The following is a 19,222-nucleotide window of genomic DNA, read 5'->3' on the forward strand; positions in this document are numbered from 1 at the left end:
ACATCACGTCCAACCCCCCCTTAGGCCCGCAGTTTCCCTGTTCTGTTGTCTGTCGCAGAGTTTCCTGTGGCCAAACCTCTCGCTCTGCGGGGTCTGCTTCTGGTCTAAGAGCCCGGGAGGTGCCCGGCTTGTCCTCCAGATTGGCGTGGGTCCCTGGTTCCTGAAACTCTGGAGCACATCTGGAATGCGTTTCGGTGCTGGGCGGACGTGAGCTTCTCATTGGCTGCTTCCCGCAGCCGCTGCCCCAGTTCCATCTCCGACCAACCGGACCCCCGATGCTCCGGGACATGGCCAGGGGTTCTCGCGACGTCGCGCTCAGGCCACCAGCCCCTCTCGTGGCTGCGTTATCACCATCCTTCCTGTTCCACAACACTCTGCTCTGGTTTTTGTTTCCCAGAACTTCTCAGCCGTTTTTAGGAACTTTATAGTCATTTCGGCAAATTCTGCTGGGGTTGGACAGGATGTGTGTTATGTTCTGAAGGGACAGAAAAGTGCACCCCGCAGTCATCCTGCTCTCCCTCCCTCCCTCTCCGGACCCCCCTCACCTCTTCCCCGTGCCTCTTGCTGGAGCTGCACTCGGCTCCGCCCTGCGGGTCACCTGCTGAACTCGGTCCCCGCAGCATCGTCACCACAAGCCTTGACCCCCCAGCAGCTTGTCCTCACTCTACCCACAGCAACTGGAGCCTGACTGCCACCCCAGGGAAAGGAAGGACTTGACGGTTTCTTCCTCCGAAAGAGGGAGTCAGAACTTTCTCCTGCACCCAGTGGAAAGCGCCCTGACCTTTGCTCTTTGACCCCAATAACTTTTGCCTAAAAGGGAAAAGAATCAGGCATTGTTCTACTCGTTGGTTGGTTTAGGGGCCATTTGAGTCACGATGGGCCCGACTGTCCCTTCACAAGACTGCGAACATCTTGGAATGGTTGGTTGGCTCTTTTTTTAAAGAACAAGAAACTTACTAGGAACTGCAGGTTCTACCTTTCTTGGAAGTCCTGGAGTTTTTAATTGCGGCTGGCTAGAAGGAGGGAGGAATGGCACCACTTTTTTCGCCGTTTTAGCTCCCCCTAGCAACGCAGGGCCCTGCTCCAGCCTCAGGGCCAGAGAAGGCTCTGGAGCTCTGCTCGTCTGAGCCTGGTGCAAGGCCAGGGGTCAAGGAACTTTGGCCACAGCCTCTCCCCCGCATCACGCACTGCGATCTCCAGGTAATTAGTAATGGACGGGGGTCCTGACAGGATCAAAACCACAGGCAGCTTCCATAGCAGGTCCCGCCTGTCATGTGGTGGGCCATGCGGTGTGTATACAGTGCAGGTGGAGACACAGGGCTTACAGGCCAGCGATCACGAATGGTGTGGCGGGTGTTCACTGGGACGTGACAGCCTTCTGTGGGCCAGGTTGGTCGCTGTTTCTGGTCCCAGGTGAGCCGTGGGTGCCCAGAGGCCGTCACCCAGTCTGGAGGTGGCCAGGGGTCCTGGGGCTCCTTCTTGCCCTCAGGGGCCACAGCACACTGTTTGCTTTCTTGATGCACAAAGTCCCGAGTCATTGCCTCAGAGACCAGACTAGAGAGTCCCCACAGAGGGACAGCCTCCTGTGTCGCTGGGCCTGACCCCAGCTGACCCAGTAGATGTTGATAAGGGAGTGGGGACATTGCCTGTCCCCTCCCAGACCAGAGAGAGCTCCTAGGGATGGTCCTGGCCTTTGCTGCCTCCTCCAGCCTGTCTTCAGCATCCCTGACTCCAGGAACTCCTGTCCTGAGGCCGCGTGGGGAATGAGGTAACAGAGTCAGGCAGCTGTGTTGATTCTAAAGCCAATGCAAGCACATAGGGAATGGGGTGCTGAGGAGGTGAGGGGAGGCCTGAGGCAGGGCTGCACCCAGGATTAAGCCGTCAGTGCAGTCAGACGTGGCCTGGAAGAGGTGAGAGGAAAGGAGGGCAGCTCCCACAGTCTGGTCAGTGCTGGGGTGCCGCGAGGGTCACAGACCAAGGGCACAGGTGTGAGCTGATGCCCTATAGCAGAGACCCATGGAAAGTTCTAGAATCACCACGACTACCCCAGCTTCCATACCCTGGCATGAGTGATCCTTCCCCACCCTGATTTCAACCCCTCAGTGGATTCCCTCTTGTTCATAGGGAGATATATAGAATTTGCTCCTGCGACGGGCCCTGGGGCCCTTCCCGCCTAGCAGCATCTCCAGCCTCCGCGAGCATCTCCTGGTCCCACAGCTCTGGGTATCCCTCTCCTGCACCATGTGCTCCACAGCACAGAGTACTGCCTTCCCCAGCAGATGAAATGTTAGTAGATAAATGACATTTCTATTAACCTAATTTCCATCAGCGTAGGAAGGTTATGGAGAATATTTGAATCCTAATGCTTTATTTGGAAAGGATCCCAAACATCACACCATCTGGAGTCTAAGTTCTGGGCTGGGCAGATTCTCAGGACGCTCTTCTGAGTATCGTACTGGGGGTGGATGGAGACCTCACTGCTGAGCGCCCACTCCCTCAGCGGCTAGAGGGGCCCCTGAAGGGGGAAGACCAGGTCCTGCCCTTGAGCAGTGCAAATTCTGGGTGGAGAGAGAAGCCTAGCCTGGGCCCTATAGGTGGGTGAGGCTGTCTGGGGTCAAGCTGTGCTGGCCAAGGGGCCTTCACACCTTCCAGAGCCCCACCTGGACGGCAGGCCTGCTGGATTCATAGACACTGGTTGTCCCCGGGGACAAAGGAGACATCATTCCCACATGTGTGAGTCAGCAGCCACGTGGGGACAGGGTGTCCACACCCGGCCACCGGGCTGCTGGCGATACAGACAGAGCTGTGGATTTGGAAGTGCTCTGACCCCGCAGTCTCTCCCCAGAGCCTGGCCTCGCCTGTGTCTCTCCTTCCCAGCCAAGCTCTTGCTGAATTTGAGAACCTCCCTCCTTTCATGTGTTGTCCACCACCGACTGGGGATGCCGGGAGTATGAGCAGAAGCTGACGGGCTAGCTCCATGGGTCCCCGCCGCATCTGCCCTTGGAACTGCCAAACCCTGAGCTCCTTGTTACCAAGTCCAGGACTGCTTCCTTTGACTCTGGCCAATACCGGGCCCCATCTCTGTGGCACGACCCCCAGCTCCTGGGCTCTGCCTCTGCTTTCTCCCTGGCGCCATTCACTCCCTCTGTCTGTCTGCTCTCCTGGGGTGGTTGCCTCATTTATGCACTCTTAGGTGCCTTCTGGACCCATGCAATTCCTGAATTTTCTCCCCCCTGTGCTCCGGGGGCAATGCCTCCATGCATCTCCAAATTCCAGGCCAACCTTTGGGGGGAAGCCTTGACACCTTCCAGCCCTCATGCCCACAGCCCGTCAGCTGGTCACTATTTGTTGACTCACAGTCCCCGACATCAAATGCACCATCACTTGCTTCTTTGTCATGGCCCCCACCCTCCTTCAGGTGCCATCTGCTGTCTGCATCCATGCAGCGGTCCCACAGCTGGTCTTCACAGCTGGGGCATCCCCCAGCTTCAGCCCAGCCATCTCCAAGTACACCTGTGGCTTTTGGGTGTTCAAAGATGAGCTGACACACGGATCGTGGACCCTCACCGCGCCAGGTGCCATATCCTTGCGTTACTGACCCAGAGCAGTGTCCACAAAGCAGGACCATGGGCCAAATCCAGTGCCTGATTTTGTGAATGGAGTTTTATTGAGATGCCCATTCATTTACACACTGTCTGTGACTAATTTGCCAAACAAAGGCAGCGTTGAGTCACTGTGACAGAGAACATGCATCCCTCAAAATCTAAAACGCTACCCGGCCCTTTATGGGAAGCTCCCTGATGCCTGTCCTTGATAATCAGCGAGCCTCCCAGTTACGCAGACCCCAGCGCAAATCCAGCCCCTTCTGGGACAAACAACGTAAGTCCCTTTAGGCTCCATTTTCTAAGGTGTGGAATGGGAGCAGACATCCTCCCTGTATTGTGAGTTTTGCAAATACAAACTGCATATGACGTGGTTGGTGAATCAGGGACCATGGTTTGCGCTGCACAGACCCCCAGCAGTCCCAGTCCAGTCCTGGCCTGAGGGCCTGGGTCTTGCTCTGGTGGGAAACTCACTCTACAGGCAAGGAGGAAAACCCCAAAACAGGCGCAGGCCTTATGGCTGGCTTGTCTGAGCAGCTTTCACTGCCGTGTCTCCTGCCAGCAAGGGGGTGCCTGGCAGGGACTGGGCTACCAGAGAGCTCCCGACGTCCTCCTTATCCCTGCTGGGAGGCACCCATGGCAGAAACTCTCCAACCCCCTACACTGCTCCAGACTCCCGTAATTCCTGCAACACACCCACCAGTCTGAAGGCCAGAGCCATCTTCCTCTGCACACTTATTGGTGCCAAGCCCAGAGGTGGGTTCAGGCTGCTTCTGAACACGCGTGGCCATAATGGTGGATTATTGCTTGAACACCATGAGAACCTACATTTAGCACAGGGGCTACACTAAATTCAAGCCAATCTGTCTAAGCCCAGTGTGTGCAGAGACTGGGCCTCAGCTGGGTACCTTTCCTAGAGGAGCTTATGCTCGTTGGCTGTATTGGTTATCGATTGGTTATCAAAGGCTGTGTGACAAATGTCCCCTGGAAAGCTGCTTGAAAAAACATGCATGTGCTACACCACCATGGGGAGGGGGGCGAGAGCCAGGTGTTCAGGCACAACTGAGCTGTGTCCTCTGCTTTAGTTCTTGCCCAGAGTGGCACGCAGGGCGGCTGTCTCATCTGAAGGCTGGACTGGGGAAGGAGCCATTTCTAAGCCCACGTGTGTTGGCAGGTCTCTGTTTTGTGGGCTGTTGGACAAAAGCCTCCCTGGGCTCCTTGCCATGGCGAGCCTCTGGAGGGGGTGTCTCCCTGCATGGCTGCTAGCTCCCTTAGTGCGGGAAAGAGCAGGACAGAGGGCCAGCCAGATGGGCGCTAGCCATGGGGAAGCACAGTCTCCTGGAAGCCAATCATGGGGCCGCCACCTTCCGTGTCTGGCACATTCTGCTGGTCAGAAGCACATGCTCTCAGGAGGGGATCACACAAGGGAGCGTGTGAGTACCAGGAGGCGGGACCATGGAGCACCACACCATCAGCCATCAGGATGCCGGCATCCAAGGCTGTGGAAGTTAGAGTGTCAAGGACACACCTGGGCTGCTCCTGGCCCACAAAGGAACTGAGAGGAGGGCGGAGGTTTAAACATGTCAGTGATGGGACTACTGACAGTCCCCACGGGGACACAGCCAAAGCAGGCCCAGGACACTGCCCAAACCTACTGAACAAATGAGTTTGGAGCAAGATCCTGTGTTCAGGCTGCCTTACAGAGTACCTCCTCCTTGCTGGCCGCCGAGTTGCTTCATTTCACCTCGGAGACCTGTTCAGTCTGGTCTTTTCTCCTGTTTTGCAAAAGAAACTGAGGCGCAGAGATTGAACCGTGTCCCAAGTCCCACAGGCTGAGCCCAGATCCTAAACTTACCATCCAGGGCTTTGTCCATGACCTTCCACCTGCAGCCTCATAGCCTGGAGTCCATGACACTGACTGTTTTTGAAGACAGTTTTAGGGACCTGCTTCCCGATTTTTCTTGTTAAGCTTCCCGAGAGTTGTGTTAGTTCCCACTCAGCACTGAGCGGATTGGAGGAAAAAGGGGCATTTGAGCTCAAGTGAGGGGCTCGGGCTGAGTGAGATGGGGCTGGGCTGCAGTGGCTGCTCCAGGAACCCAGAAACGTGGCCTTGACTCCCCCGCCCTGCCTTGCGCATTGTGCTAGACACTGGGCTGCCTGGCATCGAGTGCGGTGTGAGTCGAGTCCCGGGGCCAGGCCCTTCTCAGTCTTCCCGTGCAGGAAAGGCAGCGATGAGAGCCCGCTACCTGGGGTTATGGGGGTGAGGCGAACCCAGACAAAAGGCTTACACACGCACCCCCGCACCGCCCTCAGCACCATGGTCACACCCCACTGCTGGGTCACCATGATTCCAGCAGCTGCAGACTAGATGAGAGCACGCTCTTCAAAAGGCCCTGCAGGCTTCTGGCGAGCAGGGGCTTTCGCTTGAGAAAAGGGTGATCCGTGTCTTTTGTGTTCATTACAGATTTATAAAACACGATCTCCTCACTTTGAATTCTGTTGTAGGCTTTTTTAAACATCGCAGTACGATGTCGAACTGAGCGCTCGTTTCCAGACCCGGAGTTTCTCTGGGTGGCCCTGGCAGCTGCCTGGCCTCCTGCAGGGCCCCAGGCATTGGACTTGACATTGGGTGACAACAGTGACTCTCCTATCTTCTTTCTAGGGACTGTGCCCCTGCCCCAGAAGTGCACGAAGCTTTTGTGTTTCTGGGCTCTGCTCACCTTTTGAGATTCTGCTCCTTCCCCAGGTTCCTGTGCTGAGTCACTGTTCCGTCTCCAGTCTTGACTTGCCCCCCACTGAGCTGAAGAACTATGATCTGGTTAAGCCTCCTTTCTGTATTGCAAAGGCCCCAGAGGTTAGATAATTACGCAGAGCCGGAGTCTGTCTCCAGGTATCTTGGCCGAGAGGAACAAATTGTATTGGCAGAGTTTGCCGAGAAGGTAAACTACATTAGAGAATTCTATTTCCTGTTTGCTTCGACAGGAAATCAGAGAGCATGTTTGGCCAGAAAAATGGTGATGTAGTTAAAGGGAACTGATGAGTGTGTAATTTTTTTATTATATCAAACAAATACCTGTCTCGTTACATTGAAATGTTAACAGTGATCCTCAAGGCATCAGTTAAAAAATTGTTCTACCCAAATAATAAATCCCTGGGTTACAGAAAGTGAAAGAAACCTAGCATAGCCTAGCATGGCCTAGCATAGTCTAACATGATTTAGCATGATCTAGCATGGTCTAACATGGCTTACTGTGATCTAGCATGGCCTAACATGGTCTAACATGACTTAGCATGATCTAGCATGGTCTAACATGGCCTAGCATAATATAACATAGCCTAGCATGGTCCAGCATAATCTAGCATGATCTAACCTGACCTAGCATGGCCTAATATGATCTAGCATGGCCTATCATGGTCTAAGATGATCTAGAAGCCTGGCATGGTCTAGCATAATCTAAAATGCTAGCACAACCTAGCATGATCTAACCTGACCTAGCATGGTCTAATATGATTTAACATGACCTAGCATGGCCTAGCATGATCTAACATGGTCTAGCCTGACCTATCATGGCCTAGCATGATCTGACATGACCTAGCATGGCCTAGTGTGACCTAGCATGATATGATATGGCCTACCATGACCTAGCATGACTCAGCATGATCTAGCATGGTCTGACATGGCCTAGCATGGTTCAGCACTGGCAGAAGCCCAGCATGGGCCCAGGTGCCACTAGCACCTGGATGACCATCTGTCCGATGTGACCCCAGCAGATACCCTACCCTGTTGCCCTTCCCATTCCCACCCCTTACGTGGCCCTCGCTTCCCAGGCCCATAGTCACATGTCGAATCCTCCCCGTTATTGAAAGACACCCTTTTCCAGGAAAGACCCCGTGTCCCCCAGCCAGAAGTGACTTCTCATGGCCCTTTGAACCTGTCTTCCCATTACACGCTCTATCATGATTACTGCGATTTCTCTCTCTTGTTACGCGTGTTGCTGCATTTTGTGTCCACCCACCCCTCAGTGCCAAGCCTAGGGCCTGGGGGATACTCAGGAAAATGTCAGCACATTACACTGTGGCGACAACCAGTCACCTAGTCCTAGCGGCTTAATCACCAGCGGCCACTTCTCTCTCACGTTCCCTGTTCTCCTCGGCCAACTGTGTCTCTCCTGCTCCCTGTCATCTTCTCCCCAAGACACAGACTGAGGAGTCAGCCCCCGCAGGGGAACTGCTGCTCAGGTGGTAGTGGGGAAAGGGGAGCTAGAAGGCCAGGGACCTTCAGGAAGCTTCTTCTGGGAGGTGGCCTGGCTCACTCCTGCCCACATGTCCCTACTGCTTCCCTGTCATTGACTACACTGGGGTCAGAAGGGGAGATATGTGGTCCCCTCGGGAGGGAGATATCACAGGCCGCAACACCCTTCCTCGGAGGCAGTGGGTAGTTTGAATGGGTGGGTGAGTCTGCACAGTTCATTCCTGCGGATAGAACATTTCCCTGACTCACTCAAGCAGGCAACCACGGTCATCTCTTTTTCTCCATGGTGAGAGCACAGGGCGGGACCTGTCCAGGGGCCGGACCTCATAGTGGAAGCCCTTAAATGCTGACAAGGGAGGAGTCTACAGCTCAGGCCTGAGGAGTGACCAGGTCCACTCAGGACCTGGTGGGCACAGAGTTAGGCAGCCGTGAGCCAGTGCTCTTCTCTCACCAGCAAGTTAAGACTGAGCCGGGCACAGCCACGTGGTTCCGGCAGCTGCTGGCTGGCCACTCTGGGGCAGCACGTCGGCCCGGTGTCGTGTGAGGTGGACAGAGCGCTGCCCTTCCTGCTCTGGGGAGCTTGCATGCAGGGCCTCCCTATGCAGTCACCCAGAACCCCAGAAGATTCCAGAACTCTTCAGGTGCAGGAACCTATAAGGACACCGAAGTTCCTCCGTTGCTTCCTCTGTGAGCTCACTCTTTCTGTGGCCTCTGTGGCCAGGGTGGCAGGGACCACCACCTCCCCCCCCCCAGAGGCCCTGCTCCCAGCAGGCCGGCAGGATCGTTAGCCCTGACGCAAGGCGTCCCCTTTGCAAGCCAGCTCTCGGGGCTGCTTGTGGGCAGTCTGTGTCTCAGCAGGTCCTGGAGACTGCTGTGCGAAAATGCTCTTGAGCCCTGATTTCATGCATGTAAAGAAAGCATCCAGGTCTGATTTCTGTGTTTACCGTACAGCACGGGCACGAATTGGGGAGAACGCATGCAAGGGCTCACCGGGAGTTCCATCCACGCCTCCCCATCCCCCCGCACACCCGCAACGACCAACAAGCACTGTATCTGGGGTTGTAAATAGCAGAGCCTCCCTAAGTCGGGTTGTCCTGCTGGCACGGAGACTCAAATTCTTTTGGGAGCCAAGGAAATAATGCCTCAAAACTGACATGCTCCGCTGTGTGTTTACACGCATTTCTCTCTTCCCTGCTTATGTCGTCATCAAAAAGGTCCTTGTTCCCCACAGCATTTTTATGACACAAAAGCTCTGGGCTGCGGGAGAGCTGGTAAGCACATCACAGCAGCTCAGCTTGGGGACAGCAGTGCATGCAGCTTGGCTGCTTTACACAAGATGGTGGGTGGGTTTTGGCCAGCATGTGACGATCCCGGCCAAGATGCACATGGCCCTTGAGTTCTGGGAGCCGCCTCGAGCCCCGTTTCTGTGGACCTCCACGTCCAGAGAACAGTCGAAAGCCCGGGCTTTGGGAAGGAGACCCCCGGGGTGGGGGCAGGGGGCCACGCACAGAAGGTTCTAACCCACTGCCAGGGTAATGGCCGTGCTCAATTTTGCCTTTCACGTTTTAATTGTACAACAGTAATTTTGCGATAGAGTTGCCGATGGCAAACATGCAAAAGACATTAACTTTATTTATGTTTTGGATTATTAATGTGGCTGTTAAAATTCCTCCAGTTAGTTTTGATTGAATTGTTTTTTTGTGTGATTCTGTTGTTTAATGGAGCGGTAAATAAGAATTTCTGATAATGAGGTCGAGCATCTGTCACAACAACCTGGTGTGGGTTATTAACATTTCCATTAACGGCAGGGTGGGCAGCGATAATTCGGGAGCCGCACAGTTAGAACAAAATAAATAGTCGGTGTCAGGCTGAGTGGGTGTTAATTACTATTTTATTCTACACGGGGGTGGGGGGACAGGGTGACTCTCGAAGGTCGTTCTCTCCCGAGAGCATGTGTGCGGGGCCGTCACCCTCGGACAGCAGCTGTTGTCGTCTCCATGCATGGCCTGGAAATATTCCTGGGCCCACAGGTTGAGGCCCCCAGGCAGTTCCTGGGGCCCCGGGGTCCAGCCCAGCACAGACCCGCTGGTGCAGCACACTGGCAGGCAGGACAAGGGAGTAGCTCCCAGGGGGGCAGAGAGTGGCCCACCATGCACGGAATTCTGAAATGGCGCAGAGCTCATGGACGCAAAGGAGACAGGCTCTGCAGGTACGCATGTGCTCTTGCACTCTCCCAGCTTCCCAGGGGCCGACGGCCGCAGTGTCCTCCCCACCTCACCAGGCACAGTGTGGCCCTCAGGGCGGGAGGACCAGGTCCTCAGTGTTGGAGCCTTAAGGGCCCTCGGAGCAGGGGCACTGGGAGCAGGGCAGTCTGTGCTCCTGACCCCATTAGGGGGCAGCCTTGCGTCTGCAGCCCCAGGAAACAGGGTCCCACAGCATAAGATTTCAGGGATGGGCACACGGGTGCCTTAGTCTCTCCGTGTTCCATCCAAAACGCAGTGCCTCTCTCCACTGCTAACGTAGCGACACAGCCCCGAGGCCCGCAGGACCTGCCGCTCACTCAGCAACCAGGCCCCCAAACGCCCCCTGTCGAGCCCCGGTTGGTGCTAAAACCACAGATCCTCCCGCACGCGTCACACCTTGATGTCCCAGCAGCCCTTAGCCCAGCCTGGCAGCACCACCCCGCGTCCCACTCTGCAGACGAGCAGATCATACCCTTGTTTATGAACACTCTGCCAACTGTGTCTCAGTAGAATCCGTTTCCTCTGTAATTGTCCAGACTGTATTTTATGCATCTCTAAACGTGATTCTGGGAACGTTTTGCAGGGTTCCCTGGCATAAAAGCTGGACGGCCTGGGGAGGCTCTCAGGCAGCCCCCTCTGGACTTAGGGGCCCTGCACATGTCAGCAGATGCCTCAGCTTCTGTCCTGTGCTGTTCTCTCCTCAGCCCCGGCCATGGCTCCGCAGAACATCCAGGTGACCCCGCTCACGGCCAGCCAGCTGGAGGTCTCATGGGACCCGCCGCCACCAGAAAGCCAGAACGGGAACATCCAGGGCTACAAGGCAATGCTTTCTCGCGTGGTTTGACTCTTCCTTATAGGTCACTTGTAGGCCAGGATAAGTGGCCTCATTCCCCAGAGCTCCCAAGTGCTTTTCTGGAACCCCGGCCACACTTCGTGTCTTTCCGGCAGACATACAGCTGACCGTCCGCCCAGAAGGCCACAGGCGATCCTGAGCAGCTGGAACAGGCTTAGCCTGACCTTGCCTTTTGGGCTCGGGGGTGGAGGTCTGGTGCCCTGCACAGCTGGCTTATACCCAGCAGCCCCTCCCTCCCAGGCCCAGCCAGGAACCCTTCCAGCTCCTGCACCCACTCTGGGAGCCTCCAGTATCTCTGCTAAGAGTAAAACGGAGCAACCTAAAGAAGGGCAGGTTTCCTAGTCCAGCTCTGCCCTTGGGTTTCTATTGGATATTTCATGAGGTCTTGGGGGGAGTCCAAGAAGTTGCATTTCTCACACGTTCCCTGGGGGTTCCTAGGAAGCCCACTTTGACAACCACCGCACTCAACTCAGGATTCCACATTAGCTAAACATTTCGGATATGGGACAAAAGAAAGGCAGCGGGCCAATGGGTGATAACACAGAGCAGGTTCATCCGGCAGGCAGGAAGCCCCCCACGCCCATCTGCAAGGCCACATCTATGCAGAGAACTCAGAAGACCCAGCTAGAGCGCCCCAAAGAAAGCAGCCCCGGGCTGTCCCCGGCAAACCCCCCCAGCGCCTCCCCACTGTCGGCCCAGCTCAGTCAGTCATCGGCTTCTGTGGGCCAGCCTACCCCAACGACTATTGGGCCAATTAAATGTCCATTTAAAAATGATTTTTGTCAGTGTTTGATGAAAATAAATACCTTCCTCCACAGCAGGGCTGTTCAGTGATGAATGAGGTAATGCGAAGTCCTGTGAGCTTGGAGGCAAGATGCTATTTATGTATGTCCAAAATATGTTTTCTAATTTCCTTAATGATAAAGACATTGAACTTGGGTATTGATCTCAAGTTAGTAAGGCCTGACCAAGTGCAGGATCGGATGTGCGCAGTTGGGAGAGCAGAGGCTGGCCCCCTCCGGGCCGAGTCGGCAGTGCCTGCAGTCAGGGTGCGCACCCATGTGGGAGGCACTCCCCAGCTCTGCGGCCGGCTGCCTTGTGGGCCAGCGGCTCTAAAGGCCTGGCTGGGTTTCAGCCCGCAGAGCCAAGGTGGACCCACGAATGGGTGTTGTTTTTGGGCAGCTGGGCTGGCCCTGGCACGGGGCGGCGGTCCTCGGCCAGTTGTCCAGGGAAGCGATCCTGGACACCTCGTCCAGCCATTGTACGTGGGCATCTACTCACCCAGGAGCACATATGAACTGGGGGAGGGGAAACACATCTGGGAGAAGCGCGGGGCCTTCCCCACAGTGCTGAGCCCAACCTGTTTTCTCCCCGGGCTATTTTTTGTGCCACGCGGATTGAAGACTCACGTGTCGGCCTGCCGTGGGAGCACAGGGCTGAGGCTCGGGTTCTCTGCACAGGCTGGAGCAGGGACGGATACTGTCCAGAAGACTGAGGAAGGGGGCAGAGGCCATAAGCAAAAGCCCCCAGCTCTAGAAGGGTGAAGGCATTCACGGGGAGCTGGAGGAAAGTGCCACTTCTGTGTTCATTTAGGCAAAGCTCCAAGGCTGGAAGAACAACTCAGAAACATGAATTACTGGCTTCCCAAACTGTAGTAGCAGCTGAGGAACCCCTGCCTAACCCTGGCTCAGACTTCCCTCTCCCCTGTTCTCTGCCTTCCCGGCCACAGCGTGGCCCCACCCAGGGGCTTTGGGCTCAGGCCCACAGTCCTGCTTACTGGGCCTGCCCCTTCCCCAATGAGCTCCAAAATGGGGCTGCCACCCCATCCCCACAGCCTGCCTGCAACCTCTGACTCTTTCCAACAGGTTTACTACTGGGAGGCAGACAGCCAGAACGAAACAGAGAAGATGAAGGTCCTGTTCCTGCCGGAGACCGTGCTGAAGCTGAAGAACCTGACCAGCCACACCCAGTACCTGGTCAGCATCTCTGCCTTCAACGCGGCGGGAGACGGGCCGCAGAGTGACCCCCGGCAGGGACGCACCCATCAGGCCGGTAGGAGTGCAATGTGTTTCCTCCCCCCGGGCTTCCACTGGGCACCCCTCCGCCCCCAAACCTATAGTTGCCCCCAAGCCCAGCTGAAACAGCGGGCCCCACTCTCTGTCCCCACCGCTCTCTGCTCTGCCTTACCTGTAACACGCAGCTGTGTGTTGGGCGCCTTCTGGAGAGGCAGGCCTGGGCTCAGTTCATCTCCTTCCCCCAGGGCCTGGCCTCCACCTGCTGTGTGGTGGCCTCCGGTACCCGTGAGAGGGCTGCGAGTGGAGCGTGTTCTCCCTGGGACCCTCTAGGATCGCGGAGGGCAGGCAGACTCCGAGTCCGCACCCAGGCCTCCATCAGGTTCTCTCAGGGAGCTTCTTACTGGGGTCTTGGCCCTGGCACGTCCACACCACTGGGAGACCAGCGCCTGTGCACAGAGCCCAGGCCACAATATCAGGTGTTCCCCAGGTTTCCAGGCCACAGACCACTGGAAGCAGCTCCTGCCACCTTCCAGACTCCTGCTACCAGCCGGGCCCAAGAGCTCTGTGTGGCCGGGGGTCACCCTGCCTGCCGCCCCGTCCCCACACACAGAGTGTTTCCAGCCTCATTCTCCCCCACCTCTCAGCTTCCCAAGCAGCCTGGAGAACTTAAGAAGTGGTCAGGAATTCCCAAGGAATGCAGCTGGTCCCGGGGATCTCTGAGAGGTGCTTCGTGTGTGGGACCCAGGAAATGTAAGGCCAGGAGAGCCAGGGACACCTGTCCTGTGCAGGACCGTGCGCTCAGCCAGTGAACCCTACCAGGTGCTTCATCTCCTGGAGATAGGGACTCCCGAGCATCACGTGTCCTTCCCGTGAGATGACTGACCAACGGGCAAGGGCGGCTTCCTGAGGGCCTCAGCCAGCAACCGGGAGGGGCCGCTTCTGGAATCCAAGCTGGGTCACCTGTTATTCCCCAGGGTACCGAGGACTTGGCAGGTCACAGGGTGACTGGCGGGAGCGCAGCAAAGAGGACATGTGCTGATTCTGGGGATCAGTCTGGACCCCAAAACGCTCCACAGAACCCAGGGAAGGGGGCAGGGAGCAGGCTCTGTCCCTGACCCCATGCCTGGCCCTCCTGGCCCACAGGCAGCTTCTCCCGCCCCAAGTGGCTGGCTGGGGCCCCCCCTCCCCAGCCCCAGGGTGGAGCGCCAGAGGGCCCCCCTTGAACCCACAGGCAAGGGAGGAGAGGTGGGCAGGGCCTCCAGCGGCCTCATTTGCTGGAACCGAAGCCAGAAGCCATCCCCCTTTCCTTCTGCGTCTGTCTGTCTTATTCCTCTTTACGCCTCTGTCACTGTGTCTCTCAGGCTCCTTTGCGTTTAAACCCCGTCATTTTCTCTGCTCTTCTCGGGAGGGTCCCAGTTTCTGATTAATCCTGGGAAGTTTAGAGACGGTCAATAAATCTTTTCATTCCAGATCGTGGAGACTTGCTGAGTTGAAAATAACATCTAATAGCACTATTATCGTATGTGGAGGCATAGACGTGGATGTAAATGACCAATAAAGCAGCCTGGCTGAAAGTCCCTTTATGCTCTGTTCCTCCAGCTCCCGGGACCCCCAGCTTTTTGGCGTTCTCAGAAATAACCTCTACCACGCTGAACGTCTCGTGGGGCGAACCAGCAGCAGCCAACGGCGTCCTACAGGGCTACCGAGTGGTCTACGAGCCCTTAGCACCAGTCCAAGGTGAGGCCTGAGGGGAGCACGGGGATGGCCGGCCTCACTGGGGCACACACGCCACTCCCTAGGCTGACGGTGGGCAGCCTCACCCACAAGAGGCCTGTGAGTCGTGGCGGGGCCGGGACCAGAAGCCCCGCACTCTGGGCTCCAGAACAGCCCTCTCCCGACTGACTTACAATGAGATACCTTTGACCTTCACCCCTTGACCCAAGTTTTCCTGTTACCGTTGCATCCCCGTGGGCACCACTTGTTAGGACCACAGGGAGCACAGAGGCCCATCAGCTTCCGTGGGCGACCTAGGAGGGGCGCTGAGCCCCCAGTGTCCTCAGAGGTGTCTCTGCTGACACCCTTCACACCTTCATTTCCTCGAGTCTTTATTAAGCACCTGCTGCATGCCAAGTACTATTCTAGATGCGGGAATCCACAGAGCTGGGGAAGCAGGGGTCCTTACCCAACTGTTTATCAAGATCCTTGCTTCCCTGAGTCCATGAGTCTGTATTCCAGTGAGGAGAAAAGCAACACACCCGCAAGCGGTCCGCGATGTGAGGGTGACCAGTGTTGGGAGGACCCAGGCACACCGAGCTCCCAGCCCCAGGCAAAGGCCTTCCCAGGGAAGCTCCACTGCTCATGGGCCACTTAGGCTGGGACCCGGGGTCCTGACGCCAAGCCTGAGGAGTGGGGAGGAGGTCACATGAGAGCAGCAGGAGGGGTCACCAGGGCCGTGTCACCAGGGCTGAAGCGGCAGGGCCCAAGAGGGTCTGGCCCACACACACCAGGCCCTCCTCTGGCTACAACCACAGTCTCAATGCCATGGAATGAAAAGATTTATTGATCAGCTCCACACTTCCAGGGATCAATCAGCAGAAGCACAGACCCTCCAAGGAGAGCAGAGGAAATACTTGCACACAGAGGAGCCTGAGAGACCCAATGACAAAGGCATAAAGACGAATTTGAGATGGAAAGAGAAGATACAGAAGCTTTTGGGGAGAAGGGGTCGTGGCCCAGCACAGAGGTTCGGGCCCGGGAAGACCAGCGACGCTGCAGCACCTGGCAAGGGGCTTGGAACTGGGGGTCTGGGGGTGAGAAGTGGGGACGGGGGATGCGTGTGTTTGCGGTGGAGACTGCGCACCGCCTAGCGAGGGAAGTGAAGGGAGTAGCCGTGGGCTCCGTCGTTCAGGGGCACAGCCCTGTCCTTGCTGCGTTACTCTCTCTGGCCCTGCCGTAATGTCTCGCATACCCGTCGCTCCTCCCCACTAACGGCTGACATGCTCTCGGACAGCCCCGTGGACTTTGTTCCTCACCTGCTGTTTGCCCAGCACCGGGCCAGAAAAGGGAGACCAGCCCAGGGCAGGCTCCCCCTGGTAAGACATACCACCAGACTGTAACCATTACAGATTATTTAATGTCTAGGAGGAAAAAATACAACCAACACATCAAATAATATTGGCGCTCCATTTAAAGCCATGATAAAAGTTTCCTTTTAAAATAAGTACGTTCAAGTAAAACAGGGGGTTGATTTGAAGAAAATTTAAGCACGAGATTTTATGTCTTCGAATCTAAACTGCCATTATTGACTATAAGATTCATTGTTATTTTATGAAGTGCTAGGAAAGAAGAAATGCTTGCAGGAAACATCAATCCCAAATCAGAGACGCAAAAACATGCAGCGAGAGTCTCACACGGTTGATGCACTTCGCTGAATAATCGTAGAGGCCGGGCAGGCATGTGGCTCGGGAATGGCAGAGGGCACAGCCCTGGCCCCGCGGGGGCTCAGTCACACCTGCTGTGTGCCTTTCAGACCCGGGTGCCTGTCTGGGGACCGGGTGGCTGGGGCGTGGAGGGGGTCAGGGTCCCAGTGGCACAAATCAGAAGGAGCATCTGTACGTGCTCATAGTGCCTGGACAAAAGGGCAGAGAGCCGCTGGACACCATCCATTCTGTTGCCCAGTACTGTGTACACATATGCCCAGGTGTGTACACACATGCACACACACAGCACGAGACCATGCTGCAGACACTGTACACTAGTTCCACGCAAAGGAGAAAGGATCACCAAGATTCACGACCTCCTCACCAAGACAGTGAGTCTGCCTGTGCTCCCTCAGATAAGTGGCTTTTCCAAATCAGGGCAGTAATGGGTTTGCAGAATCTCTAGAAACTCCGTGGCAGGCACCCCTGGACCTGGCGCCCAGGATGGCTCCCCGAGTCTCGTAAAAGTACTTGCTGTCCAAGCAAGACTACGGCCATTGTCCCCGCCTGGTCACGAGCCACGGCAGGCCCTGCTTTTCTGTCCCCCGAGTTCTGCTGTCCCGATGTCCCAGAGTCCCGCTGGCTCTCCATGTACCTGAACCCACGGCCTCGCCTCACCTTCCAGGGAGACGGTCCTGCATGTGGTTTCCCTGGTGTGATCAGGGTTGTGGTCCAGGAAACACGGCAACACGGCATCACTCACATGATGCAGCTAGACACTCCGGTCCCTCGTGCTTGGCTGACCCGTGGCTTCTCGGTGCTCCCTGTAAACACGGCCCCACGTGCATGCCCGTGATCGTAGGTGCGATGGTGCATCGCGCTCTACAGACCAGGCCTGTGTGAAGCACCTGCACGCACTGGTCTGAGTCCTCCCGCGGCTGCAGGGTGCAGCGGCCGCTTTTACTCACATCTCCCTAGAACTCAGGCTTCAAGCCCTTGAGATGGCCGCCCAGGGCTACAGGGGGGTATTGCGGACACGCAAGGGGTTTGAACTGGGGCAGGCTGGTTCGAGAGCCACCATGATGGGGAGACCTCTGGAATGCCTGCACTTCTGCAAGTAAACATGCATGAAGGCCGCAGAGAGGAGCGTGCCAAGTGGTCATCAAATTGTCTCCTGGCCATCTGTGGCGCTTGCCCTTCTCCCTCGAGTGACAACACGTGGAGTCACTTGGAAGCACCGTTTCACCTCTTCCCACAAGTAATAAGACTGTGGGTCACCAGCATCGACTCTTCTGTGTCAGGAGGGCTGGTTCCGCCCACCTGGATCTTCCTGGCCTCGGGCAGTGAGCGTGATCCACTCTGAAGTTAGGGCAGGAGGAGAGCTTGGCAACTCATGCATTTCTCCAGAATCTCGGGGCTCACAGCTTCTTCAGATCCCTGGGGCACTCGAGAGCAAACCGTCCAGACTCCCAAACTTGGACCACGTTGGTGGCTCGGTCACATCCCAGACTCCATGAATCCTGCTCCGTTGCGTGGCTGGTCCAGGCCTGGGACTGGTGATGGGAAACACCGAAGCTGCCGCTGAGCTCCAGGCTTTCCGCAAGTCAGAGCACCCTCCATTTCAACTGCAGAACCCATCGTGAAACAGCACTAACCCCCGCTCCAGCCGGGGATGAGGCCAGCCACGGGCCCCCCATGTCCTACCCCCGTCCTCCAGCTTCCCTGGCCACCAGCCAACGGGCTCTTGCTGAGGAGCAGAGCTCACCACCCTGGTTGACCCTGTGACCTTCTGGGGTGCCCCTGTTCCTCACTAACATCAGTGTCACTGTGAGCCTGCCTGGTCAGACGGCATCTGCCAGAATCCCTGGCTTGGCCAGACAGCGGCCACCAGTCCTGGCAGGTGAAAGGAAAAAGGGCAGAGCCTCGCCCATGACCTCTCTCTAGCCTTAGGCCCTTTGGGGCATTTTGACCTGGGGCTGGCGAGGGGCAAGGGGAACTTCAGTTGCTCATGGGATGGTGTGTGTTGTTATGTAGTGAAAAGGACCAGATGCTCAGGGACGAGGCCAGAGGGGCTGAACAGAAGGCAGTGATGGCGAACACACAGCTCGGCGTCCCGTGCCTTGCTGAGCTCAGACTGCCCTGCATCTCGGGCAGGCTCGTCCAGCCCTCACTGTCCCACTTCCATACCCAGCTCCATCTCTCCCGGGGGCAGGCAGGAGTGGGGGGCTCCTCTTGTGGCTCCAGGAAGTCTTCATTGGGTTCCTTCCCCTAGGGCAGCAGCTGGCCAAACTGCTCAGTGTGCAGGGCCCTAGAGTGGGGGTCTCCTGGAGAAACCCAAACCCTGTTGCCCTCACGTTGGATCCAGATTTCCAACAGGAAATCAAGAAAGTAGCAGGTGGGTCTCTGAACAGTTTCTGGTTCTTCCCGATGCCCCAGAGATGGAGTGGCCAATATGGTGAAAACCTCGGGCATCTTTCCTGGAGGGCTAGAGTCCTATGAACTCTGCGGGAATGCCGGCCCTCTTGCGAAGATCGCAGAAGACGTGACGTATGAGTTTATACACGTCTGTGCCATCAAGAATGGGGGAGGCTGTGAAATGGTGATGTCGAGTAGTGGTGGTTCTACCGACTGCTTTTCCTGCCTCCTGGCCCAGGCGCTGGGTGGTGCCTGGGATTTGCGCAGGCAAACTCACCAGCCCGGGCCAAGGCGGCAGAAAGCCCAGCAGCCTCCCCCGGCCAGTGGGCCCCGGGGGTCACTCCATCGAGAAGATGGGCCCGCCTCATCCCGCCTCCCCAGGGCCAGTCCCATGGTCATGGTGGGGAGCACCAAGCCACGCAG

General features: G+C 56.6%; 1 protein-coding gene across 1 annotated transcript in view; it reads left to right on the top strand.

The window, feature by feature from the left end:
- The window catches only part of SDK1 (sidekick cell adhesion molecule 1), a 510,043-nt gene that overhangs the window by 459,307 nt on the left and 31,514 nt on the right, over positions 1 to 19,222 (top strand). The window contains exons 34-36 of the mRNA XM_044233031.1: positions 10,802 to 10,917; positions 12,816 to 13,002; positions 14,565 to 14,702. Of these exons, the coding sequence (XP_044088966.1) occupies positions 10,802 to 10,917; positions 12,816 to 13,002; positions 14,565 to 14,702 (441 nt within the window). The remainder of the gene's footprint in view (positions 1 to 10,801; positions 10,918 to 12,815; positions 13,003 to 14,564; positions 14,703 to 19,222) is intronic.

The sequence above is a fragment of the Neovison vison genome, chromosome 14 (assembly GCF_020171115.1).
Source record: "Neovison vison isolate M4711 chromosome 14, ASM_NN_V1, whole genome shotgun sequence".
NCBI lineage: Eukaryota > Metazoa > Chordata > Mammalia > Carnivora > Mustelidae > Neogale > Neogale vison.